General features: G+C 38.1%; 1 protein-coding gene across 1 annotated transcript in view; it reads left to right on the top strand.

Annotated features, from left to right (window-relative positions):
* Positions 1-27,100, top strand: part of LOC130583992 (protein diaphanous homolog 2-like) — a gene marked incomplete at its 5' end in the record, with an annotated part of 115,118 nt that overhangs the window by 25,647 nt on the left and 62,371 nt on the right. Inside the window, 3 exons of the mRNA XM_057383715.1 lie at positions 700-939; positions 5,879-6,008; positions 16,991-17,116. Of these exons, the coding sequence (XP_057239698.1) occupies positions 700-939; positions 5,879-6,008; positions 16,991-17,116 (496 nt within the window). The remainder of the gene's footprint in view (positions 1-699; positions 940-5,878; positions 6,009-16,990; positions 17,117-27,100) is intronic.

Raw genomic sequence — 27,100 nt, 5'->3', positions numbered from 1 at the left:
AGCTTTGGGTGGACAACACCAGAAGTAAAATTGTGGTTCCTCAAAGGACCATGGTCAAATTTGGGCCAACAGGGACAGGAGCACACAAAAATCTTTCTGTTTTGATACTCAGGACCTGATTTGTCACATTATAAATCTTTTCTTGCTGAGTGCTGCAGGAACACCACTGATGTGAATACATTGGGAAGAAATCTTTGTGTTCTGCTAAGTAAAAGGAGATAGATTTGGAACATAATCATTCTTGCAATTAAATAAAAGATTTCAAGTGGTTTAAAAATGCTCAGTACATATTTTTCTCCTAATTTGAATTTCTCCTGTGAATTACAGTGTGCTAAGTGGGAGGAAATGACCCTGATGAYTTGTGCAAAATAGGAAAGACATGGCTGTATTTTGTTACCGAGGCCATTGAATTTGGTCTTGGGGATTGAAATTAATGAATCACTACTCTRGGATAGTTTCAGTATCTCTGTCATTTACCATATTACAACATCAGGAAGAATTAGTCCTGTGCTCCCTTTTGCCAAGTGTTTGAATCRCAAAGGTGGCAGGGGCTTGGTGTTCCTGGAAATGCAAGATAGGCAATGGAAACATGCACAAACTGTGGGTTTGCTGGCTCAGTTTTGGGGGTTTTATTTAATGGAAGCTTTTCATAACTGATTTTGGGATTTTCTGTTTTGCTGTGATGTTTGTGTTGCACAGATGAGCTCCGTGAAGATGCTGCGCTCGCGGCTCAACGGGATCCTGTTCCGCCTCATGTTCGAGGAGCACGTGAACAACATCAAACCCGACATCATGGCYGTGACCCTGGCCTGTGAGGAGCTCAAAAAGAGTGAAAGCTTCAGCAAACTGCTGGAGCTGGTGCTGTTCCTGGGCAATTACATGAACTCTGGCTCCAGAAACGCACAATCCCTCGGYTTCAACATCAGCTTTCTCTGCAAGGTGAGCTGAGCCATAAAACACCAAAGTGCAGATTCATGAAACTTGGGACACATGAGGAAGTGCCCTGAGCAGGGAAAAGCATTCAGTCAGTGTAATTTACTGACTGCACCTCTGTGCTTAATAATGGACAGGGAAAYACAGAGTAAGCACTTCCAGGATGGTCTCTGCTGCAACAGGGATTTATTCAAGGCAGTTTCATTGTGAGTTTGTTCTGAGCCTTCTSGAGTGCAAAGTAGAACAAATTTTTTCGATCTGAGTTTGTTTACTTACCCTGTCAATAGAATATACACAGAGTGTGTGTGTTAAACACCTCGTTACTGCTCTGTCTTTGCATCTTGTGCTCTGCTGTCCTTCAGGCACTGTCACAGAAATAAGGATTTGTGTTTAAGATGAGCGTGGTTAACCTTTAACCAAAGCTGGAGTTCAAAAAATGTGGGGTGGACCAAGAAGTGAAATGTGGAGCAGTCAGATATTGGTGTGCAGGGCTTGTACAGTGTGTGTGAGGCACTGATCTCAACTTCACTGGCTCACCTGGAAAGGTGAATTGGAAAGTGTCTTTAGAGATATACAATGATTGTAAATGGATTTAAAAAAAGATAGCATAAAAATTGCATAAAAATTGCAGATTTCCTTTTTGTCTAATCAGAAGATCCAGATTTCAGGTCCCTTTTTTGGGYACCATGGGGAGATCTGGTGTGTACCTCCAGATTTCACCTTGATAGAAAAACTCCTTTTTTTTGACCAGTGACTATTATTTAGTGGTCTTTCTGCCCATGATAACAAAATTTTTTTTTTTTGAGTCAGCTGTCAGCAAGGCAGAACACGTCTGTGTACACATTTCTGTGWGCAGAATGCACACACTTCATGATGAGGAATCCTAATGTGATGAATTCACTTTTCAATAAAACCAGAGTTTTCTATTGATTTCTTTTTTTTTGCTTGTTTCTTGAGCAATCTTAAAATTAATTGTCTGTTTACTAGATGTAGTGCTTACATTATACAGTCTGGGAAAAAAAGAGAAGAAAAAAGGCAAATATTGATCTGGGATAAATGTTTGGTTTTGGAAAATGAATGTTTTTACAACAGAGCTGGTCATTTCGTACCCAGAAATCTGGTTTTGTGTAGCAACTTTTATTAAAACATGAGAAAGAAAATAAAAGCACTAACTCCAACCTGTCTGAGCTAGAAGGCTAATGACTGAATGGTAATTGGAAATCCTTAAAAACAGATYATCTCTCTGCATGTTATATTGCAGCGGATGATGGTATTGAAGATAGAAATGATTTGTAAAAAACCTTTGGCAGAAGGCAGAAAACTTAATTTTGTTCAAATAAGAGCCATCAACATCAGAATTGGTGTGATGCATTGAGACTGGCAAGAGAGAGCAACAATTCCCATGTAGGCATCAGAGCATCCTCATTTCCTGGGTATGAAATGCTCTGAAAACAGAAATATGGCAGGAAGGGTGCTCAGGGGATGTAGGGAGCACTAAAGGTCAATCTTTGTTTTGATTGTTGAATGCAGACCCAGGGTCCAGCTGCTTTTTGAACCCCCAGGGCAATGGAAAGGACCCTGTGGAATTCCAGCCCTGTGCTCTGTGGGAATGGAAGGATTTGTTTTGGGGATGCTTTGCTTTGGGGATGAGAGGCACAGCTCCTGCCCTGTGCTGGGGAATGCAGTGAGGGCTGCCAGGCAGCCTCCCTGGGGTTTAATCCAGCTTTTGTTGTGTCCTGGCTGGCTCCATGTGTGCTCTGTGCATTTACTATTTGGTGTTGCTCTGTTCATAGTGCACACAGTAACACACAAGCTGTTTATGTAGCCTGAGTGTTACTGATGAGGGTTCATTTATTGGCCAGCAGCCCCTGTTCTGGTAAGGAGGGGAAGATTTCTAGGGCATGAGAAGGTCTATAATCTCATAAAAATCAATAGAAGGCTCTTTTATAGCTGTAATAAAGTGTCACTCTGGTGATGGCTCAGACATAAATTCTTCCCTGCTTTGGCTGTCACGTTTTACCCTCACCTGAGCACTGCATCCAGAAGGACCTGGGGAAACCCATTCTGGAACTGTTTATGGTGTGGTTGGAAACACCAACCCATTCTGGAACTGTTTATGGTGTGGTTGGAAACACCAACCCGTTCTGGAACTGTTTATGGTGTGGTTGGCATGGTTTGAATCCTTGCTCTGTGTGAAGGGAGGGGTTTTTGGGTGTTTCTCTGCCTTACAGAACCCAACCCCTTATCCTGTGTGTTCCTTGGCTGGAATGGCAGTGCTGTACATTCTCTGTATCCTCTGTCCTTTAATCCTTTCCCAAACAATTCATCTCATGGTGTTGACCCTCCAATTTATGCTTCAGCATTCAGCTGGAGCTGCTTTCTGCAGCCCACACTGATCTACCAATTTATTTCATTTATTTTTAAACTAAACATGTTATTTCCAGATTCTGTCTCTCCAGAAAGGAAAGGCCATAGACTCAAAACCTGTATTTTAAAATTTTAACACTGCTGTGTTAAAAATTTATCCCGAATCACAGAATGATAGAATATCCTGAGTTGGAAGGGACCCACGAGGTTCATCAAAGTCCAGCTCCAGCTCTTGTAAGCACAATTTAATAGGCTCTTTTTTCTTTTCATCCACTTGGCTGCAGCGTGTAGAACAGCAGAAATCAGGCTAAGCCATTAGGGTYTTTACAAGCCAAGGAATATTATATTTATTGGGCATAATTCCTKCAGGTAAAGAAATGGAATGTAAAAAAATATTGCATTTATATGCAAAAAAATTTAAATAATGAGTGGGTTATTGAATATGAGAATATATTGAATACAAGCACAGTGTGTGAATACMGAGACTGGAAAGACACAGCCATGGTGTCACCATTGCAGTTCCTACCTTTAAATTCTATTTTTATATTTAAATGGTWTGTGCTAAACAACAAACACCACCTTATTTTTCATTCTATTATAGGCTTAGAAATTGATTTTTAAAGTATAGGTATTGATTCTAAATATCAAACAGACATATCTGTGTCCATTGTGTTAAAAACAAGGATGAATATAGCCAAGACTTGTTTATGATTGGGCCAAAGAAGTGGATTTGATACATTTGTCCAAGATCAGAATAAATATTTACTACAAGGTGCTAATACTGGCTCTTGTTGATRGGATGTTGCCATTGGTGGCAAAACATGTTTCTGTTGTAATTTGAAAGCAAAATAATTTTGTCCATTTAGAAAAAAAAACGTGCTTTATCCACTTGATGATGTCAGAGAGATCAAAGACTGCAAATCCCACTACTGTTGTTCACAGACAAATTGAAATGCAATTTCTTTTTTTCCATGCAGATGTTTAGCCACTAAATCTATGATTTTGTTTTTTCAAGTCAGAAGAACTTCTGTGTGTGTAACACATTAAAGCCCTTTAACTGCATACCATTACTGAGCATTGTTTAGTCTTTAATCGCTGAATTGGTATGAATTAAATTGCTTTCTTAATTGCCTAAATACCTTATATTTTTAAAAGCCTGTTTTTCCACTGCACTCATTTATTCTTAACAGGGTAATCCTTAAAGCTGAAAGGCCTCTATTAAATTGAACATCGATGGCAAGCCTGTCATGAGGATTATGGAATTAGAACTTGGAGTGATTTAGAGAATGAGAAAACAAATAGGAGATTTTACACACGCATTTATGTATTCTTCTTAAATAAATCCTTTATTTCATTTGTTGTGTATGTTGTAGCTTACTCCTCTGTAAGAGCTGTGCTGGATGAGTAAGTGCAATGCTGTTAGAGCAATTCCTCACAGATGTATTACTAATTCTCTGTGCCAAATGAAGTGTGCTGCTCTCCAACTCTTACCTACACCTGCTCTTTGTTGCCTTTGAGAACAAGAGGGAATCTCTGCTTCTGCTGCATCTCCCATCACCTCACACATTCCTTTATTAGAGCTGCATAAAAATGGGAAAACTTGGTCTTAAATTTACCTCATTCTCCTAAGTTCATGATGTCTCTTTTTGTAGACATGTGCACTCTGCTGTGTGGTTTAGCCATGAGCTTGTTGGAAAGCTGTCCCTGGTCCTGTATTCCAGCAATTATTTCAGATGTTTTGTGGAGTTTTTTTTTAACCAAAAAGACTCATTTCAGCAGTTCATGTGCTCAGGCTAATGGAGAACAGAGTCTTATAACTTCTAAGAACACTGATTTATTTCAGACCACAAAAAAAAAAATGCCTCTGCAGCTGAAAGAACAGCAAAAATAYACAATTACCTGTTACTTCACATTGTGCACAGCTTTTCTGCAGCTTTTCAGAAATACAACTGGATGTATTAAATTTCCTTTACCTACAGTCCAGATTACCTTTGCTTTGTTCTTGTTGTCATTCTCTATTCCAGTAAGGCAGGGTACATTTGTTTTGTGTGTCTGGATAGAATTTGTCTCAAAGTCTTTACCCTAAAGCAGCATATTTTAGATTTTGCTTCAAGAAAAAATTGTGGATTTACAATAAGGAGTAACTTTAACTTGACTGGTCAAAATACAAATTCTGACTGTTGGTGCAATGTGCAGCTATAGAGCATTTCAGGGAGTCCTTTAGAGAACTGGTRTTTGTGGCATTGAAGGAATGTTCTAAATTCTGTTTAATCTCTGTTCACAGCTCTTTTTTTTATCTGGACGAATCTGAAAAATGGCAATGCTAAAATCTCAGAACTTTAGGGACTCTCTTCASATTTTGTTCACATCAAAATTGATCATTCTTTTTTGAAGTACTTCATGGTATAGTCCTAAATTGTGAAGAATTCAGGAAATTTCATTTTTTAAATAATCTGTTTCATTTGCAGCATAAGTAACTTTTTGCTAATGAGTTGATATCTGCAATATTCACTTTATTGAAACATTTTATGAACTTTTTTTTTTTTTTAATTCTATTTTCTCCTGTGTTCACTTTTAGATTCGAGACACAAAATCATCAGATCAAAAAACCACCCTGTTGCATTTTCTGGCAGAAATCTGTGAGGAGAATTACCGGGACATCTTAAAATTCCCAGATGAGTTGCAGCATGTTGAGAGTGCAAGCAAAGGTAAGCAAATAGATCGAGCACCTAAAGGCTGTTTATTTTGACATTAAATGCTTCCAACATTTCATTTGTGATTTTAGGATTATGTAACCTGTAAGCATCGATAATCCATGTGGATTGTGCCTTTCTGGTGTTTATTGACCTGAGAAGTCAGGAGGGAAAAACAGCAATAGAGCAACTCCTCTTCTGTAACAGGCTGTGAAAAGAATGCAGTGAATTTCAGTGGAAAGAATGCAGTGAATGTCAGTGAAAAGAATGCAGTGAATTTCAGTGGAAAGAATGCAGTGAATTTCTGTGGAAAAGAATGCAGTGAATTTCAGTGGAAAGGATGCAGTGAATTTCAGTGGAAATAATGCAGTGAATTTCTGTGAATTTCTGTGAAAAGAATGCAGTGAATAGCAGTGAATTTCAGTGAAAAGGATGCAGTGATCTTCTGTGAAAAGGATGCAGTGATCTTCTGTGAAAAGAATGCAGTTAATTTCAATGGAAAGAATGCAGTGAATTTCAATGGAAAGAATGCAGTGAATTTCTGTGAAAAGAATGCAGTGAATTCCAGTGGAAATATGCAGTGAATTTCTGTGAATTTCAGTGAAAAGGATGCAGTGAATTTCAGTGAATTTCCTTGGAAAGAATACAGTGAATTTCAGTGGAAATAATGCAGTGAATTTCAGAGAGGTGCTTGCACTCTTGTCAGCAGTGCACGGATGATGTTCAGTGTCCCATTGTTGACAGTGAGCACTGGTTGTGCCATGTGCCTTCACACCCAGAATGTTCCTCCTTTTAACACCTGATAGAGAACAACAAACACAAACTTTAATTTTGCATGGTCATTAATGGTTGGTCAGAAGATAAAAGCCTGGGGGAGCACAAGAATATGTAGGAAAATAGAGGTGAGAAGTAGTGGGTTGACATTTCCATCAGCTCTGTCCACGCTTTCTCTTGGAAAATTTGTCTCCTTTTTCCCAGTGTTATCAGTCAGCGTCTCTCTCCAGTGCAGTGATTAGCTGTTAGATAGATCCTTAATTAATTAGGCCATCATTTGCTTTCAGTTTCTGTTCTTCTGTCCTGAACTGTCTGGTGAGAGCAGAGCTCATTTCCCCAAGGAGCTGGGGAATAGTTCATCCATCAACCCAACCTTGCCATTGTTCATCTCACAATTCTTCACACTTTTATGGGACTGTCTTTCTCATACAATTATTTTGCTSTTTCTCAAACTGTGCCTGCACTTTTCCATGGGTTTTTCTGCCTATAAAGTGTATTTTATTTGCACTGATTGGATGTCTCCCTATCTGTTTGTTGGGTCAGGCTGCAGATCAGGGAAAGGTTTTTCCTTCCCCCATGGGGTGCTGGGCACAGCCTTAATTTAATTTATGCAATTAGCTGATTGGCATCTTCCCTAAATTCCAAAAATGTTTTCTACCACCTGATAATTCTTGCCTTGAAGTGACTTTTTAAAGTTTAATCTTTTTCTTGCTTTCTTTGTAAAATCTTCTGGTTTACCAGGCACTTTTGATGATCTTTTATGAATTTTCTTCTGTGGCTGACACTTGGCCTTGCAGCTTTGAGATTTTTCTGGTTTGATTCAAAGCCTCTGATGTTCTCTAAGTTGACTTCAGGAATGAAACTAAAAGAGTCAGTAAAGTTTAGTTAAACTGTAGCATCTGAAACAGAGAAAGTATATTAATGGGAGCAAAGCCTCTAACAGTTCTGATGCTTAGAATCCATATTTATTTCTGTTACATTTGTTTCATTCTGCAAGATAAAAGCTGCATTTCCTATAAACAGCGCTGCCTTCTAGCAGAGCATAAATTACTGCTCAGTTTTAATGACCAAAACTTCCCTTTCGGCCCTTCTTTGCTTTCTGTAGCAAAGCAGATTTTTGGCAGAATAAATGGGATTTGTGGAAGTTGTTTCAGCTGTTCCCCATGGTCCTTCCTGGGTTTGTTAATTGTGATGTTCATCTGCTCTGCCACGTGTAATTCTTGCTCTGTGCAGGAAGTTGAAGCACTTTGCATGGAAAACATTTGCACTTTCTATTTATTGTTTGGTGTTTTATAAACCAGTGCTTTTGGGGATGGACAGGCAGGTTTATTTTTCTTGTGGGAAGCCTCTTTTGGAATAAATTGGCTGGATAGGAGGATGCTGCCATCAGTTAAATATTYGTAAAATGGGAAGGAATTTACCAGCAAATATTATCTCTGCATGAGTTTTAAATAAGGAAATATGAACCAGACAGGTCATTCCTTGAGTTGTGTGCTGGTGCTGTTTTGTCAGGAGGCAGCCTCGTGGTCTGGACTGTAAATAACCTTCCAAAGGCTCCACTTGGCATCCTCCACTTGTTTTAAATCTTGGCTGCATATTCTCAGTTCCATGTAAATTAAAAAAAAAAAAAAGTCCTGTTGGGTTTTAATTTTGTTATAAGAATAGAGAACCAGCATCTGAACAATGGCTGATCTTTATTTTTTTTAAATAAAGAGCAGATAAAGCATAAAACTGGATTTTAATATGAAAAGGTCAATGGGATTAGATGAACTGCCCATGTATGTACTAAAATCTTCAATAATCTGATATTAGGTATAATAAAAGATTTGATCTTTTTAAAGATAGAAGATCAGCCTAGAGGTTTATGAAAAGTACAAATAAATTAGGAAACAGTTTTATTCTGGAAAATATAAGCAAAGGTCAAAGTGATTAACACTCAGGAGATCATTGGAAAAACATTTCTTCCTCCTTGAAGCWGATTGTGTGAAAGGAAACCAATCAAAACTGCCAAGGCTGTGACCAATTGTGTTGTTTGATGTCAGTGATCTTCYTTTCCCTTTTCCCCTTTAACCTGACATTTTTATTAAATCCCTGAAAAATTCCAATCCCATTTTGGGGTTCAAACAACTCCCAAAAAAATCCAAGAGGTACCTTACAAGTCAGATATTGTACACGCAGTCACATGGTTAAAAGTACAGTTTGGAATGACTTAGAAAAGAATTCTGTTTTTTAAGTTAAGACTCTCCTGAGTGTGAAGCCTCTCAGAAATCATAAAAGTGAAATAGGTAACGCACAAAATTACAATGATTAAAATAAGTTAGCCATGTATTTTATAACAGCCACTTAATTTTGGATATTAAGAGCTGCAGTTTTAAATCACAGCTCATGATTTAAACATGGTGCCTGCTAATACTAAAACATAAAAATAAAGCACAGCCAGATCTGTGTCTGTGGAGAATCCTCTGGAGTTCCTGATGGACCTGTTCCTTCTTGCTTTGTGTGCCAGCAGTGGGAGTCCCCAGGCTGTGTGGAGTCAGAGCAAGCTGAGATCAGCTCTAAATGTGGTATATATATATAATACAGATATATCTGTATATCTTTATATCTCTATATCTTAGTCTCACTGATAATGAGGGCTCTTTGAACACTTTACATGCTGAATTCTTTGCCTGATGTAAGGGTGTGCCGCTTCATAATTCTTTTCAAATGTTGTTAAAAGTAAAATCGAGTGAAAAGTGCCTTGTGGGAATGAGTTCAGTCTGTGCAGTGGCCTAAAAAGTGCCAATAACACGAGCACAGAGTTGTCACTCGTGTGGACATGGAGATTTATTTCACTCATTTGCAAGCATATGGTTCTGATGGTTGAGGCATCTCTGGGAGGGCCATTAGCAATCAGAAACACTGGGRAATTCAAATATGTGTATACTTTTTTATTACAAATACTGTAATAAAATATTAATTTTTAAATTTTATGCAGGTACTTCACTGTGATTTAATGGCATAATTTTAGAAAGGGGGAAATATTTTAAACCATCCTGTGCCACTGTCACTTTGAAGTATAGCAATTTAAAACCTGCTCATAAGCAGGCGCCGTTTTTCTGTCAAACAAAAGTTTTATGGTTTGTTGCAGCAGAAAAACCTGTGTTTTAGCAAAGAGATCTGCAGCCTTTGCACCTTGCACCGTTTAAATTGCTGGGACAGATTTTGCAGTGGGATGAAGCAACAATGTCTTTGGGCAGGAGAGGGTTAATGGTGGCACTGTGGCTGTTGTGTGGSATCTGGAGGTGGCATTTGGCATCACAGCCCCAGATCAGCCCTGGCTGTACAGACACATCACTGAACTGCTGCTCTTGGCTGGTTTTGTGTCACAAACCCTTTTATCACCGTGGTTTGAGGTGCTGTGTTTGTCTCCACCTCAGAGCTGCAGGTTCTCAGGTTTCTTGGGACTAAACCAGGGCCAGTTGGGCACAATTTGGCACAAAATGAGAAACCTCACTGCCTTTTTTCCTCTCCTTGTCTTGAAGATGGCTCACCTTGAAGAGAGGTGCAGGGTTGGTTTGGCAGGAGCTCTCTGGCTGTTTCTCTGCCTGCAGGACACACTCAGGTGCCTCAAAAACCCCAAAAATTTCCTGTGGTGGCACTCRGGGTGGGCACCCAGCACTGCCACATTCACAGGGTGATGCCAGYCCCTTCTCCTGCACTTCTGTCAGTRAGGAAAGGCAGGAGCACAACCCTACAGTCATTTCTGTGCAATTTCTGAACGGGATCTATTTGGATTCAGGCTTTTCTTACACTCTGAGAAATTGCATTGTGAATTTTCCCGGTCTGTGAAGACTTTGAGGATGTTTTTAGTTGCTGTCTGTGTGTAATAAATGGTGCACAGAGCTGTGGTAGTTCTGCATTCTGCAGCCACATTTTGAAGTTATAATTTGAAATCTCTAAATTAACAGCTTTTTTGTATGGCTTGCATTTTAAGGCTTCTCTTCTCTCCCTGAAGTGTAAGTATCAAGGGCAAAATGAAAGAACAGTCCAAATGACTCTCATGGGCTGTTGCTTATTAAAGAAATTAAAGCATTTAAAATTTTCTGGCTGTAGTTAAACCAATTCAGAATTGAAGATGGCTTTCAACGTCTCGAGTTGTGTAATCCATTTAGAATTCCTTAATACAAGCCACTGGAGAGAGGTGAGAGCTCCAAAATGGCACTTTGTGTTTTCATTTCCTCCTCCTCTGTGGCTGAAGGCACATTTTGGTTGTGGTGAAGGTTTTTGCACCTCTGGAAGTGCTCCAGGAGCTCAGCAAGGCCAGGCTGCAGCCCCAGGTTGGGATTGGGAAGGGAGTTCACTTGGCTGGAGCTGCCCAACAGCTCTGGGAGTTTTTCCAGGTTGGGTGGCAGCAGCTTTGCTCCTTCTCTTTGCATTCTTTCTTTGCTGTTTACTCGTTTCCTTTGCCTCATTTGCAATTTGTCTTACACCCCTGCCAGCAGTTTGGCTTCAGCGTGCTCCTTTAATACRTACTGATTTTGTAATKWTGAGCTCTCTTTTAAAAATAAACTCAACTTTTTGAGATCTTGAAAGACATTTGTAATTAAATCAACATCAAAGCTGGGTGAGTTTCTGGAGTGCTCTGAAGGTGATATCCCACATTGCCAGGAGAACTCTGCTGATTGCAGTGCTGTTCTCACCCATCAGCTCCAATGCTCCTGGTTATTTTGCTGMAATTGGGACATCTGTTTTCTGAAAGATTTGTGTTTGTAATGTGAAAAGTCAGTTCAGCTGAGGAACTTGTATTCTRTGGCGTGCAATGGTTTGGTTTCAGCCAGAGAGGTAAATGTGGAAGGCTGGGGAAAGGCTGCTCTTGGCAAGGGGAGGAGGAGGAGGGCACACACAGTGCCTTGGATTGAATCTCTCAATAAACTCTGAACCAAGAGTTTCTTGGGTTTGGGACTTGGTACAGAGTCCTTTACATGAAAACTCCCCTCTCCTGGCAGTGGGCAGGGCAGGGCCAGCAGTGCCAAGAGCTCTGTCCCATTTAACCAGGGCAGTGGAATTGCTGGAACAGTCTGCAAGGTGGGACACGACTGTCCCTGCCTCCTTTGTAATTATGAGCTCTCTTTTAAAAATAAACTCAACTTTTGAGATCTTGAAAGGTGGGAATTGCTGGAACAGTCTGGAAGGTGGGACATGGCTGTTTCTGCCTCCTTCACCCTCCACAGCAGTGCCATGAGCAGCAGAGGCTCTGCTGGGATGGAGATCTGAGCAGGCACATCATCTGCAATTCCACTTCTATGTGTGAAATCTGTTCAAAATGCTGTTCTGAAGCTTCCTGAAATCCAGTTCCAGTACATGGTAATAGGGTACAAACAAAACATTGCCATTTGGGCACACCTGCTCTTACTCCCAAACTTTAAATCACAGGGAAGATTCTGTGAGGAAGAAAGTTGACTGTGCATGATGTGTTGGTTGTTAAGCACAAGTGACAGAAAGCTTCCCCAGTTCTTGGGAGACGAGGATGGGGACATGCTTGAGCTGGGTAAAATAGGATYTGTTCTTCCCCTTTGACCCTGAGGAGTTCAAACATTTATTGTCTTAATAGATAAAATGTACTTGGTATGAATTGAGTGATCARTGATTGTAATTCCTGCAGATTATGTACTTGCTCACCCATTTCCTTCCAAAGTGCTTTTCATTCTTTTGTGAGCGACTCCTTCCATCTGCCCTGAGGCAGTAAGGAATAAATAGTCATTAGTATGCTTAYAATGTAGTTATGGTACAAATACTGTCTAGACTTCAAAATCCATGAGTTCATTTGCTCCATGCAGACTTGCTGGTGCTCACTGAAGTAATTTCTGTTGTTGGCTTTCACTTTGGGGTTTTTTCTCAGTGTGGACATGGCCATCCCAGTTCTGCATCATGATCAGAGATCATTTAAATTTCTCATGCAAGAGGCAGTGCACCTAATCAAAATGTATCATTTCACCTCTTGTTATGGGGAGGACTCTCAGTCTGATGCAATCTTATTTTAGAAGGGATTAGTCTGACCTTTGCTACCATTGCTGTATTAATGTAAACACAGAATGCTTAGCTGGGCTATGGGGACCAGCGAGTGCTCRCCATCCACATGAGATTAACTGCCTGGAGCATTTTTCTGGGGCTAAACTGCTCCACCAGACACTCACTAAGCCTTCCTTAGCGTGCAGACTGTGCAACTGCTTTCTCCAAAATAAATGGATAGGATTGGTTGGGTTGTTTTTTTTCTGTTTTTTTTTTTTTTTTTTTTTTTTTTTTTTTTTTTTTTTTTTTTTTTTTACATAGGAATTAATACAGGGATATTAATAAGGTAGAGGAAATTATCGCCTTCCATGTCAGAATAATATTGTGCCATCTCTTCAGTGACTGTGATTTTCTGTTATAATTAAATAATAATAGACAAAATCATCTTTTAATCAGCCCAGGATTTAATGATGTCTGATTAAGAGAGTTGCATTCAGTGTTTGTGCAGAGGCAATATTGAGAGCTCCAAGTGCTTGTGTTTGCCACAGACAGGAAGAATCTGGAGTCAATCCATTGTTAYCCTCACCTGTTCATGTTCTGTGTCACAGTTCTGCACTGAGTTGACACATGYATGTTTAAATTCTGTTATTGGCACTTTTTTTGTCTCCCAAACCCTTTTATCACYGTGGTTTGAGGTGCTCAGTTCAAGCCACCCTTTCCTTGGGCTAAACCAGGGGCCATTTGGGCACAATTTGGCACAGACTGAGCAATCTCACTGCCTTTTTTCCTCTCCTTGCTCTTGAAGATGGGTCCATATATAGGGTTTGTGTGKTTTTTTTAGACAGAGGATTTGGGGAGAACACTGCAGTTCATCCAGGCTGTTCCCCCACCAAGTTTAAAAGAAACTTTAAAAATTACATCCCCACCTCTCACTTTTGATGTTTCTGAACCTGTTGTCTAAGAATCCACATAATTCCTCTCTAAACTCATTTATAGTGTSTGTCTCTACTATTTCCTTATGTCAGCAAATCTCACTTACTTTTGARTTCTCCAACTTTCCCATTTCTTGAGTGCTGACCTTTCTGCTGTGGATGGGATCTTAATTGTCCTGTCAAGCTGGGAGGGAGGAGGAYGTGGGTTGTTCACTGCTGTTGCTTTGGTTTACTTTTGAAATGTGTCCAATATTTTATTTTTGCTAATACAATGGAATAAATGGCCAGGCATCCTTTAGGTATTTCCTCTTTTCTGGGTCTGCTCATCCTCGAGTGTCTGGGGGTTACACACAGGGTTTTTTTCTGGGTTTTTTTCCTTCATATTTTCCTCATTTTCTCTATTTATCTCATGTTCTTGCCTTGAAATCAGTTATTTATGTACAGGATTTAGCTGGTTGTTCCCTCTTGCTGCAACATGAGATGGAATAATATTGAGATGGAATAATATTGAGATGGAATAATATTGGAATGGCTGCTGCAGAGAGGCTTTCTCAGTAAGAGCCCTTGCACAGCATCCTGTGCCACTGAAGGCCAAATTCTGCCTTTCCTGTCCATTTTTGGGACTGTTTTATTGAGGTTCCTGATTTTCCTGTGGAATGAGGGGCAAATTGCAGGTGCCCAAGGCTGTGGCTTTGAGGAGTGCAGTGGGATGGGCTGTTCACAATTTGGAAATGGTTTCAAAGACGTGGCTTTGTGCTGCAAGGAGAATTTATGCTTTCATAAATTAAAACCTTGCAAGGGTTTTTAGAAATTTGCATGAATATCCCTGAAAGTAAAAGGTATTCATGGTGATTCCTCTGCACATTACTGAGGTAGTAAATCTCTAATAAAAGGGTTTATGGGAGGAAATGCAGATATTTTATTATAGTCTATATATATATGTTCCCTGTTCTGTCGTCTTTTTAAATTTGTCTTGCAGAACAACAACTTCATAAATTATTGGAACAGAAACTTGTACGTTTGCCTGGGCTAGGGGGAAAAAAAGTGAACAAAATTGCGTATGCTCCAATGTTTTTTTGTTAATTGAGTGTGAATCTAGAAGTTAATTATGGGGAGCACAGCTTTAGGATGCAGCCTTCTTGCTTGGAGACAGCTCCTCCACACTYTCAAAGCCAATGTGTACCTAATGAAGAGTTTTCTGAACTTACTTTGATGGAACAGTGTTACTGAAAACATTTTCCATCCATCTTAATCACAAAGGTTCAGAGTTATTTGTCATTGCTTGCTGAATTCCTTTGCACTTGGAAATTTCAGACAAAAATAAACTTTTACTCTCGCTACATGGTCATRCATTTGAATATTTTCAAATTGCAGACAGTGAAACTTTGTGTTATGGTGCCTATTTACTTMCCAGCTGCTATTCTTTTTATGAACAAAGCTGCCATTTGCATCCTCCTCATTTATTTTTCAGTTCTAGCATTTTCCTTCCGTGCTGTCTGTCTCTCTCCAGCTCCATAACAGCCTATAAAAATATTACAGTAATTCAAGTTCTTTGGTTCAAGCAAAAATGTGTGCTTTGATCATCATATCAAATGATTAAACTAATGCAACCATAGCCTAAAAGCTTTGATAATTTGTGTTATTCTGAGTGTTTTAGTGGTTGATTTCAAGGTTAACTCTGGAATGGGAATTTAAAAGCTGTGAGGATGCTGTGGTCAGTGCACATTCCCACCCCAGCTGAATTAAACTGAAAAAAACTTTCYCTGTAATTCTAGGATTACATGATTAGTGGTTCCTTTGGTACCCAGTATAAAATGGATAAAATTGAAAATAAAATCAAGATAATGGCTGCTATAAAGACAGCTCTATTGGTGCCTTATGTATTTGAACATGCTCGTGAAATCACTGTTATGGCTGATGTGAGTCGTTACTTAGAAAGAATAGAAAATGGATTTTGTTCCRGGAGCAGCTTCCTTATTTACCAGATTTTTATTTTCTATATGCTCTTTTAAAAGCCATTGTGGCTCAATTTCCTGCCACTGTTTAATCCCATGTAGTCATAGCACAATTTTTTTTTAAATAACAAGAAAATAGAAAAATGAATGGTTCTTTAGAAAATACTTGGGAGAACTTTTGGACAAATTGTTTACCATCAAAAGATAATAAAAACCCCTTAAAAATGGAGTGATTTGCTTTTCCTGGCTGCACATGGGGAAAGGGTCTTGGAATTCTCTGCTTGTTCTTAAAAACACTGATTTGTGACCTGGGCAAGAGGAGACAAAGAATGGAAGATGGACTTGGGTTCCAAAAGGTGCTTTGATTGAAGAGAAAGTGCTTATCAAATARTTCTTTATGATAAAAATGAGAATTATGAATGGACTTCATGGATTATGGGATAGAAGTCAATATTAGGATTTCAGATTGTTTTAATTCTCCAGCTGGATCAGGAATTTCTCTGCAGAGTCTCTCCCTTTTCCCCCAATGACTCTGATGTGGTTTTGCTCCACTTTCAGAATGGATTTTGCTGGCAGGTTTTGCTCACCTGATGGATCAATTTGGGTTTTTTTTTTAATACAAATTGGCACCACAGTGCTGTTCACTGGAATAGCTCATCACACAGCAAGCAGCATTTCTTCATTTCTTCATTTCATTTCTTCATTTCTTCATTTCATTTCTTCATTTCCAGTGCCCTCTTTGTTTTGTTAATTAGTGTGATGTACTCTGAGTCCTTCATTTCTTTTTGATTATCAGCAGCTTTTGTTGTTTAGAACCACCTTTGCTGTTTGCTCTGAGTCCAGAAATCTGGGTAATTTCAATACAAGAAAAATATTTCATTTTTTTCCCCCTGTCTGTTCCTTAASTCATTCCTGTAACAGAAATGGGCATTAATAATAAGATCATTTATTTAACCAAGTACATGCATTAATAAGATGAAATCTCTTTGAACTATGGTTAGTTTTTAATCTTTGAATTAGATTAAAAAGAATATTAGAAATAATAATAWCAGAAATATTAGAATTTTTACCATAAATTTGAATAGAAATTGAATAATTTGAACTAATGGTGGAATTAAGTGGTGACATTTCAATGTTAAATATGATGATCTGGTATATTACAGTAGATATTTTCACTTTTTTTTTATGAAGGGTAGGATTTTTATGAGCAGTAATTCAGAAAAATATGACTCAATGGAATCCTTCTCTATGAGACAATTGACACTGACATTGTTTTTTCCCCTTCTGATCCTGTTTCTGGAATCTGGAAGCTTTATAATTTTTTTTTTTTTATTTTTTCCCTTAGTTTCAGCCCAGACTCTGAAGAGCAACCTCGATTCAATGAACCAGCAGATCCAACGCCTGGAGAAGGACATTGAGAATTTCCCTAAAACCCAGGATGAACACGATAAGTTTGTGGAAAAGATGAGCATATCCTTTTTGCACATCCTCACTGGGGAGCTGAACGTTCTGATTTTCTGTTTAAGTATTTACAGCACTTGAAAATTGCTTTAAATCTCTTCTTTTATGTGTTTATTCTAGAGCAGAGCAAAAAGCATCAGAGAATGTGGTGAAAGGAAGAAAACAWATGAGTAGAACTGAAAGCTCTAGAATAATCAGATTATATAATAATTATTATATTTTTATATACCCTTTAACATTATAGTAATTATAAGTTATTTGTGGTCATATTAATAATATTAATTAATGCATAATTATATTATATTATTATATCATTAAAAAAATCAGAATTTCAAGGGGGAAACCAGACAGCTTTCTTGAAGGAAGTTATTACAATGACCAGCCTTAAATTTATTACGAGGATTTGTTTTTTCTCTGAAMGTATTGTCGAATCAATTTTAGAAAAATGCCAGCAGTGAAGTTGTTACATTTGTGATTTTAGCTTTGGATGGGGAGTTTTTTGAAGGGCAGAGCATTAATTTTGTTAGTGGTTTTAGGTTACATTCTTAACATAATTTTAGAGAAATATTTACATTTCTTTCACTCAAAAGTGTTATGCCCTTTAATTTCTGTAGAGAGCAGAGACTGTAGATTCTTAAAGCACTACCAAGTAGAATCAGGGGGACTGTAATTTCTGTGGAGCTTTTGTGTATCCAGCTCTAATTTTGTTCAAAGGTATAAAGTAATGAGTGTACTGTACATACAAGAAGCTCACAAAAATGCGACATGGACTAAGAAAAATGCTCTTTTTTTTTTTTTTTTTTTTTTTTTATGTGACACTATAATTTCAGATATTATACTTCAGAGGCTCAACAAAGCTTGCAAGCCTCTGCAAGGAGCCATGTATTCTCATTCAGAATTTGAAAGGAATTCCCAGGTTTTTATTGCATAAATCAAATTTCTGGTTGTATTTATGGGAGCATTTGGAGTGGGGTGCTTGGCCAGGTCCGAGGCATTTTGTGCATTCACAGATGCTCAGATAGTCCCTGGGACAGCTCTTCTTTTTGCTATGGCAGAAATCATAATTTTGGGGTTTTTCAGAGGAAAGAAGGAGGAGGGGATTGATGTTCAGAGCCATTCACAGCTGCTCATCACATTTAGTGGGTGGATGGAATGAAGAGCTTCTCCCAGCTGCTGTGTCTTTGGAAAKTCAGGTTTTTGCAGGATTTACCATCTCAATGCATTCAGTGACAGAACTGTACAAGAAGATGTTTAATATCTTCTCTGCATGGATTTATTTTAACTTTGACAGGACYGCAGGAAAGTAGCTTAAGGGAGACAACTCCTGCCTAAGTGGAAAATTGTTTCTTATTCCTTCCATCTTGCCTTTCACCTTGTCTTACTGCAGGGSTAAGAGACTTGCTGCTGGTAATCACAGTTATCAGTCCTGCTATTAAACAAAGCTCTTTATTTCCCTGAGATTCATTCACACAGAAAAAACTTCCAGGACTGCCTTGTACCTGTCCTTCGCCTTGTCACCCCGTGCAGAGGCTGAATTTTGTCACATCTCTTCAGAAATTAAATCCATTTATTAAATGCACCTTTACCACTGGTTTTTTCTTGTGGAGCTTGGCAGCTCTGCTTTACAGGTTAAGGAATACAATTCAGTTGTATTTTCATTTTGCTCACTATGTATTTCTTTCTAGAAATGCTTGGCATCACTCGAATGGTTTGATGAGAAAAGAGCCAAGTAGATAATATTTAATTTTTTTTTTTTTCTGTCTGCAGCTGATCAGCTGAATTTCTTAGAGAAGAAGGATTGTCTGACAATGCAAAGGTGTTTTAAAAAATGTACTAATGCTTCTTTGTTTGGAARAATAGGAGAATCCCCTGAAATGTTTGAAAATGGATTTTCCTGGGCAGCCTGGCTGCAGTGCATTGATTCACAGGAGAATTCCCAACCAATTCTGRTGATTGCACCAAACCCCCTGACTTTTATCAGCCCTGGGATTTGGGGGCTTGGCAAGAGATAAATCTGTGAGCAAAGAGCTGATTCCACCTGAGCATTCACGTTTGCATAATTAATAGATGACCTGATAGGGGCTGGCTTTCTTTTTTACAAAGTCATCTCTGGTTCCATCAAATGATCAAGTTTGTTTCTGCTTATCACCGAATATGTGAAAGTTTTCTGCACTCTCATATTTCTCATTAGATTGGAGAATATTTTTAAGGGTGTAAAAATGACACCCTCGTCTTCAGCATGGATTTCTTTGATTTTGTCAGCTGCCTGGAGATTTGTTGTTGATGGCACATCCTGAGATTAGAAAGTTACAGAATTTCACTCAACATCTCTGTGAGTGTTGCAGAAAATTTGAGAGGTGTCTCAGTAGAGATTTTTAGGATGCAGGAATTATAATATTTGAGGTTTGTCCTACTGCTCTTTAGCAGTAGCTGTGGATGGGACTTTCTGAGAGGATGTGAGATGTGTCATATTGGTGTAGGGGATCAGGGACAAGGAAAATATAATTCATAATATTAATTTGTAATAATAAAACTAATATTCATGATACAGAAGCAAATTCTGTGAAAGAATTTAGTAATTTTAGTATTTTTAACTTCTAACAAATAAGTTTTTGATACTGTGAGTGACAAAAAGATGAATAGAAATTGTACCTATGTTTTCATTTTGGATTTTTTTTCTTGGCCAGTTTCTAAGCAAGCTGATTTTTCATTTCATTTAATCAGTTTTTTTTATTTAGCAGATACAGTTATTCATCTCAGTGCACACTACTTGATGTAAATSTGGAATGATTTAAAATAACTTAAAGCTAATTTAGGAATTAAAGACAATGATGTCTTGGCTACCAGAAATAGTTGATTCCAAAACGAAGGTTACAGCTCAAAATAGAGGGTAGAATGGCTGAAGAAGAAAAAAAAAAATCTTTCTGTGGATTTCTTGCTGTATTAAAGAACTTATGTGAGATTCCTGAGACAACTTTTTAATGATCTGATCTGTGGCTGGAATTTTGTTTTACTTGAAGACCAATTGGTAAATAATTCAGCTGTAAATGTGAGAAGTTTCTTTTATAATTAGTTCTGCTGCATGCAGCACTGGGGAGTCTGATTCAACAGTTTAGAAAAGTAATTACAGACTTTGCCAGCTCTGGCTTTCACTCCTGGTTTTATTTCAGTGTTTGTGCCTCTAATTGCAGATCTTTTTTTAAAGAGCAGAGCTCTGAATTTGATATTTTTTTGCTGTAGGTGCACGCACTGGTTTCTCTTCAGTGATGTTAAAATTTGAGTGTCTGGTTGGGGATTGAGCAAAGTATTCAGATTAATGGAGTTCAAATGTAAATGTTATTAACAAAGATTAAAAACAACAGAASCAAAAGCAATTTCAGAGGGAAGGAATGGGAAGTTGTACAGAGTTAACATAAATATTGATTTAGAACTATAAATACATGAATAATAAATGCTTCTGTCCCCCTTTAACACACACACTCTCTGTGACAAAAGTTTATTCCTCTAGAAAATAAAAAGGAGCTTGGAAGATTGTTCCAAGGGGAAGGGAGAAGGGGAAAGAAGGGCACAAATTTGGTCCCTGGGTTTGTGCTTTTTGTTGTCCTGCTGCCTGGGGAAGAACAGCTTTGGCTGTAAATATTTCATAAAAAACCTTACATGAATTTATTCATGTGTGTCCTGCATGTACTGATGTGTCCTGAACTGAGATTTTCCATGGCTTTTCTGATTTTCAGCTGTTTCATTTCCCCTAATAACARACATTAACGTGCCTCAACTTATTACAATCTTTTGCCTGGCAGAGCACTAAATGCTGCCACGTGGGTTTGCTAACTGCTTGCATACATGTGAAGAATTAAAAGCTTATTTTTAAAGAATTGCAAAATTAAGGGAAGGATGAATGAAAGAGCAAAAATTACTGCAGATAAAAAAAAAAAAAAATTCAAAGCACTGTGCATTCATCTTATCATTAAATGGAACGGCAGCAATTTGTGAACTAATTTTAATTTCCAGTAAGGAACACCATTCATTAGAACAGAATCCTTTTTATGAAATAAAAAAGCTGCCTTCCTGAAAGGCATGGATCCTCTCTTGATATGCATTTATGCTCCTGTTCTGTCTAACAACCATCACAGCTCAACACGAGGGGCTGATTTCCTCACTTGATGTGCTTCAGAAACAAACTGGGATGAGGCTTTGTGGGTGGGGGAACAGTGGGAACATTGGGTGTTTCATGTGTCTTAATTTCTACAGGAAAATACAGAAAAGATCCTAATTTGCTCATAAATACAGGATTTTTACTAATAACCCCACAGGAGAAATATTTCTAGGAGCTTTTGTGTTTGTCCCTATATTTGAAGTATCTCCTGCCTGAATGTGTTTAAATGTTTTTTTTTTTAATGTGGAGGCATTTCTCAGTGCTTGGGGAGCGGAACAGAGAACCATTCAAAGATTTTTCAAATTCCAGCTCATGTGTAAATCTTAGAAGAGTTTAAAGTATCTTCCTTTTCTTGCAATATTTATATAAAGTTTTATTTCTTGCTGTTGACAAAAAGACATTTGAAAACAGTTCAATTTGCAAGTGCAGCTCTTGATTAAAGGAGATATTTTGGTGAAATTATGTGTATTTATCCATATAAAATACTTTTCCTAAGTATTGTGTAGGTAGAGAAGTCTGCCTTCCTGCCTTGAGATGGGGCAGGGCTTTGATTTTTTATATTTTAAGTTGCAGTTACGTCCTAGAAATTTTCAGAGGGTTTTTCTTACTCATTGAGCATTTGTTCACAGTTATTCCTCCTGCTCCCAGTTCCAAACCAACTCTGAGGGGCAGGAAGCAGAAAGTTTCACCTGTTCCAGATTAAACAATGATGAAATTGTTGAAACTTTAAAATTTGCTTAACATTAATAAATTATAATGAGCATCCAGCAGTAATAATAATGCAGGAGGGTATTTCTCCTATTTGGCATTGRTGATTTAAGACTTTTTTTGTTTTTGTAGTTGTTTGCATTTAAGCATGAGAAATTATTTCTTTAAAAAGAAACGTGATTAATTTAACTTTCTCTTAGCATAGTACAAGAAAACCCCTGGTTTTTGGTTTTTTTTGGTTTTTTTTGGTTTTTTATAAATGAAAATAGTAAGTGGAAATAAAAGACTTTGCAGTGCCTGTCGAAGGTGCAGCACAGGAAAGGAAGCAGTTATTTACTGGTGAATCTTTAGGAGTTTTTAGTTTAAATGGAAATGTTTTAAGCAGTAATTGTAAGCCCTRTAATGCTATACATCTTCTGCTTTACAATTCATTTTAGCATAGAAATGKTTCGTGTTTCAAGGAACTTTTTGAAGCAGAACATGTGTTTAAATGCCAGAAATACATTTTTTTTTKTATTTCTGCTACACTTKTGTCAATCTGAATTAATTGGTAATRAGTTAATAAAGTGCTCTAAAGAACTTCCACCTCGTACCACCTCTTTTATAGGGGTTTTATGTAAATTGACTCAATGAGCAAAGAAAGCAGCACCACATGGATGGTGTACATTARATTGTGCATCTAGGACGCTGTGCTGGAAGTTTTTGTACCTCTAAGACAGCTCAATGTGTGATTTGAGCATTAGATKTGAGATTTCAGTGATTTGCTTGGCTGTTTGACAGCCCCCGAGTCTGTGTGCCCCAGATTTGCATTATTTTATATTGCCCCAAATGCCAGGAAAGAATCCCTAAAATGCACTTTTGAAAAGGGAATTGACAGTGTATCATTTTCTGAGAGGTTACATTTAAAAACCTTTTTATCTCTGAACGCTCGCCTGGTATTTAAATGGGGATGCAAAAAGCAACCAAGACACACTTGATTAAACTGYTCATGCTTGTAATTCTGAGCAGAACATCTGAGGGGCTGCTGGATTTCATCAGCACTGGCAGAAAATCCCCCTTCTGAAAGCTGGCTGATAGAAGATAGGAAGAATTAGTTTGTACAAATAATCTGCTTTTTTTTTCCAAACTGGAGGCTTTTTTTTTTTTTTTAGGAAATTCAGGGCATCGGTGAATAAACAGAGTTTTCTTTCTCTGTTTTTGCATTGCTAATTGTTTAAGCTGGTGGCATCTCAGCAGTTTGAATCCTATTGAAGAACTGACCCTGCCAAGTTAAAAATCAGCTTACGAGCAATTTGGGCTATATTTAGTCACATTATTCAATTGACATTATTATTAAGCTATAGGGGGAAAAAACCACCAGAATTTCATGTTGTTGAGCTCAAATGCACTGAACTTTATTCACTTTTTAGAGAGTGTCTCCCCAGCCATGTGAAATGATCTGTGTGTGCAGAGTTTTACTGGTACCAGTTTAAAAATGAGATAATCAGGGGTCAGAAATGGGGCCAGGATCTATTACAGGGCACAACATCAGCAACCCATGGTGGAATCCCAGTGCTGAGCAGCACARCAGCACCCCAGCAGTCCCAAAAGCTGCCATTTCTTTATTTGTTTATTAATTTATTAATTTGTTTATTTATTTGGGCACTGACAGTCGTGAGAATGGCCCTATGGTATTTACTCTCCCTTGCACTTACCTAATTTTCACCCTGGAATAAAAAAAAAAATTAATCCCCCCACTAAAATAGCTTTGCAATATTTGCATGGCTGGTGTAACATTTGCATGTTTGTCATGGAGATCAATAGAAATAATTGAATTAAGGGGAGTGAAATGTTCTGATTCTGCTGYAGGTAAATATTCCAGACCTGCAGCTCATTACCCCTTTGTGTTTGCCAGGATTCACCTGCTGCACATCTTTGGACAAAGTTAACTTATAAAAATAAATTGCTGRAAAAAAGGCAAATTATTTTGCTGTCCTAATAGAATGACTYTCCTTTCCTGGTCATGACTGAAACCAGTTGTGTTTGGTTTGTTATTTAATTCAGTCAATGGCAATGTTGCTAATTATTGTCCCAAATAATCATCTTTCTAAATTAGTGGGGGGAAAAATCAATCAATTTGTCACGATCCCATTACAAACCTCATTTCAGAATTGCTGTGCAGGTTTTAACAGTGGCCATTTGAAGGGAAATGTTTTTCCTTCATTTGCTCTTGTGCTTTGAGCATTCATRGTTACTAAGCTGTAAGCCTTGTAGAATTAGATATTTCCCAATTAAAGATGAGTTTAACCTTGTGGAAAAACAACTTTAATATCCTTCTGCTTGGTCAAGTCCAGTTTTCCTGCTGAGAGCCAGAAGAACATTAACATTTCTTTGGTAGGAGATGGCAGAGGAATGAAAGTTGGAGCAGTCAGAGCTTTCATTTTTCTACCTCTGCTTTGTTTATTCTGAATTAATACTGAGAGGGATGTGGAAATATCCATGGAGGGGACTGTCAGTCTGTGTGCTGTGTTAAATCTGTGAGTTTTAAAAGTCAGGCTGGAATTKCAAGGGCTTCTTGTAGGGTGAGTGGAGTTACAGGTTTATCTTCAAGCAGAGTACCCCACAATCACTTCAATTCCAAACCCTCCTTTGTTTTACTCCTCCTCAGCTCTAACAAGGCACCGTGAGGCTTTCTGGGATAAATGTGGGTGGTTTGGTGTGTGTGGGGGTTTTTAATCRCTCCAAGTGTGGAATTTCCCTCCAGGTACACTGAAATGCTGGATTTTCCTCTGTGGTGCTCTAAGCATCACAAGCATTGTTAGTCTGGTTTTATTGCACACCATCAAGGAGCTGTTGAGATATTTCATGTTAATTGTTTCATTTGATGCAGGCTGCATGTTGCTCAGTGAAGTGGAATTTGAAAAACTTTAAATTGGTCAGGTCCAGTCTGTTGAAATCCCTGATGTTTATTTTTATCCTAATATGACTTTTTTACAGTACTTTGCTGGGCTGTTGCTTGCTACCTGCCTTTATTCCTTTTATTATATCGATGTGTTTTAATATCTTTATGATCATTGTTGGGAAAGGAATTCTACCCAGGCCTGCATAATTGATCATGAGCTRTTCCAATTTTTTATGAACAGAACACGATGCAAGCCAAGAGAGAGGGATTAGGAAATCAGTGTTTCAGTGCTTGACCAGCTCTGTGAAAATTGTTGATTTGCTTTGAGACAAGATGAGCCTCAGACTGCCTTGAGGGTGTGAGCAGAGCGTGGAGAGAGGTAAAACAGTGTGTTCAGAGCAATAAGGGATCCTTCAGGGGCTGGTAGGAAAGCAGAATTTACAGAAATTACAGAATCAGACAGAGTCTGGAACAAAAGGCAAACAGCCTTTTGTTAAATTACCAGATTTTAAAAAAAATCAGTGAATAATGCAGATACAAAGAAGAGAAATACCGAATGGTTGTGGATCAGGAATCAGGACCTGATAGTGTGAGAATAACTTGGGAGAGGTGCAGGATATTGTCATGGGGAAAACCAGAAATGAATTTATTCATTGGGGAGGATGTGGTTTAGGGCAACACTCTCTGYTCTTTTCATGAGCTAAAAATCCAGMAAATAGACACAGTAGGAAATGCAGTATAAACAATATGTGCCTCATAAAGCAAAATTAATTAATTTGGATTTTTAGTGTATGTTCTTTATTTTGTTGTGCAGAGATGGCCCTGTGAGTGTTGGTTTCAGGGGTTCTGATTGTTCCTTTTTAAGAAGGAAAGCACTGAAATGAGGAGACATCAGATGATATTGATTCTCTCAGGCTGGGCTGYAGTGGGAATGCTGTGAACAGAAGTGTACAAATAATGGGTACATTCCATTGCAGCATGAATAAAGGAAGAAATTGGGAAATGTCACCAATGGGGAGGCAAAATGCTATTCAGCAGGTGGACTGTGTGAGAATCAGGAACTTTATTTTTCTCATTTTTATTTCTTGACAAACACAGATTGTGTAAATGACACAGTGTGAATTTTGTGCATGTAATTGCAGATTTTAGTCAGAGTTCTGTGCTGGTTTTTGGTTACATTTGGATGATGTGGCTGTGCCACAGGAGGGAGCTTTGCTCTGTTCTGCACCTGAAAATGTTGCAGAGCTCTGCTGAGAATGATCCAGAGAGGATGGGACAAGAAAGGAGAGAGAATAAAAAAAAAAAAAAACAAACATTGCTGGGGAGGGAGAACTCTGACAGCACAGACACATGAAAATTGTATAGGAGAAAATCATTCACAGGATTCCAAAGAATAAAACTCCATGGACAGACCTCTGTACATCCCATCTGAGGGACATTCAGTGGCTCCTTGGTTGTGAATCATTGAAACTGGGCTTTTGTCCTTAAATTGATCTTAAACCAAGCTGTCCASATCACTGAAAGGTATTTTCATAAAGGATTGTGCTTTATCAGAGGATAATCCATTAGAAATCCACTCTCTAATTATTGTGTGCTTGTTTTAAAATCAGAAATGGAAGGGGAAGTGCGTTCTGTAAATCCCTGGAGCTGCAGCTTTGGATGCCAAAATCAAACTGCCAAAATCCTGAGGTTCTGCTTTAGCCAAAATGTTTCTGTTTCCTTCCACACTTCTCCACACTTCAAATGGAGATTTTTTTTTTTTTAAACTCTGTTATTTTGGAGGGGAAGGATGTCATTGAGAACCAAGAGTTGCCTGTGAGCAAAGGAAAGATTCAGAGCTGTAATTATTGTCTGAGGAAGCTGAAGTGTGATCCAAAGCTCATTTCATATTTCTGGGAGTGGCTTCCTCTGGAATATCTATCAACAACTGCTGGTTTATTGTTTTTGGAACCTCTCAGCATTTCGTGGTATTTGAARCAGTCACGACTAATTTGAATATAATATGCAAAACAAATTTTTACAACAGCATTTTGTGTGTACTGGATTCATTTTCCTTGTTTTCTTTGTTGTTTTTATTCATCTAAAGAGATTTTTATCTAATTGTTCTCCAGGGAAGGGATGCTACAAATCCATTACTCTGGCAACATTTTCTGTTTGATATGTGCTTGACTATCATGTTTTCTGTGTTGCTTTCTAATTAATGCAGGAAGAGTGATTAATTGTTTGCCACCACAAAAAAAAAAAAAAAA

This window comes from Malurus melanocephalus, unplaced genomic scaffold (assembly GCF_030028575.1).
Source record: "Malurus melanocephalus ecotype Western Australia unplaced genomic scaffold, MMel_1.1 scaffold_656, whole genome shotgun sequence".
Lineage (NCBI taxonomy): Eukaryota > Metazoa > Chordata > Aves > Passeriformes > Maluridae > Malurus > Malurus melanocephalus.
The sequence above is the reverse complement of the archived record's forward strand: the minus strand, read 5'-3'. Positions and strand labels throughout refer to the sequence as shown.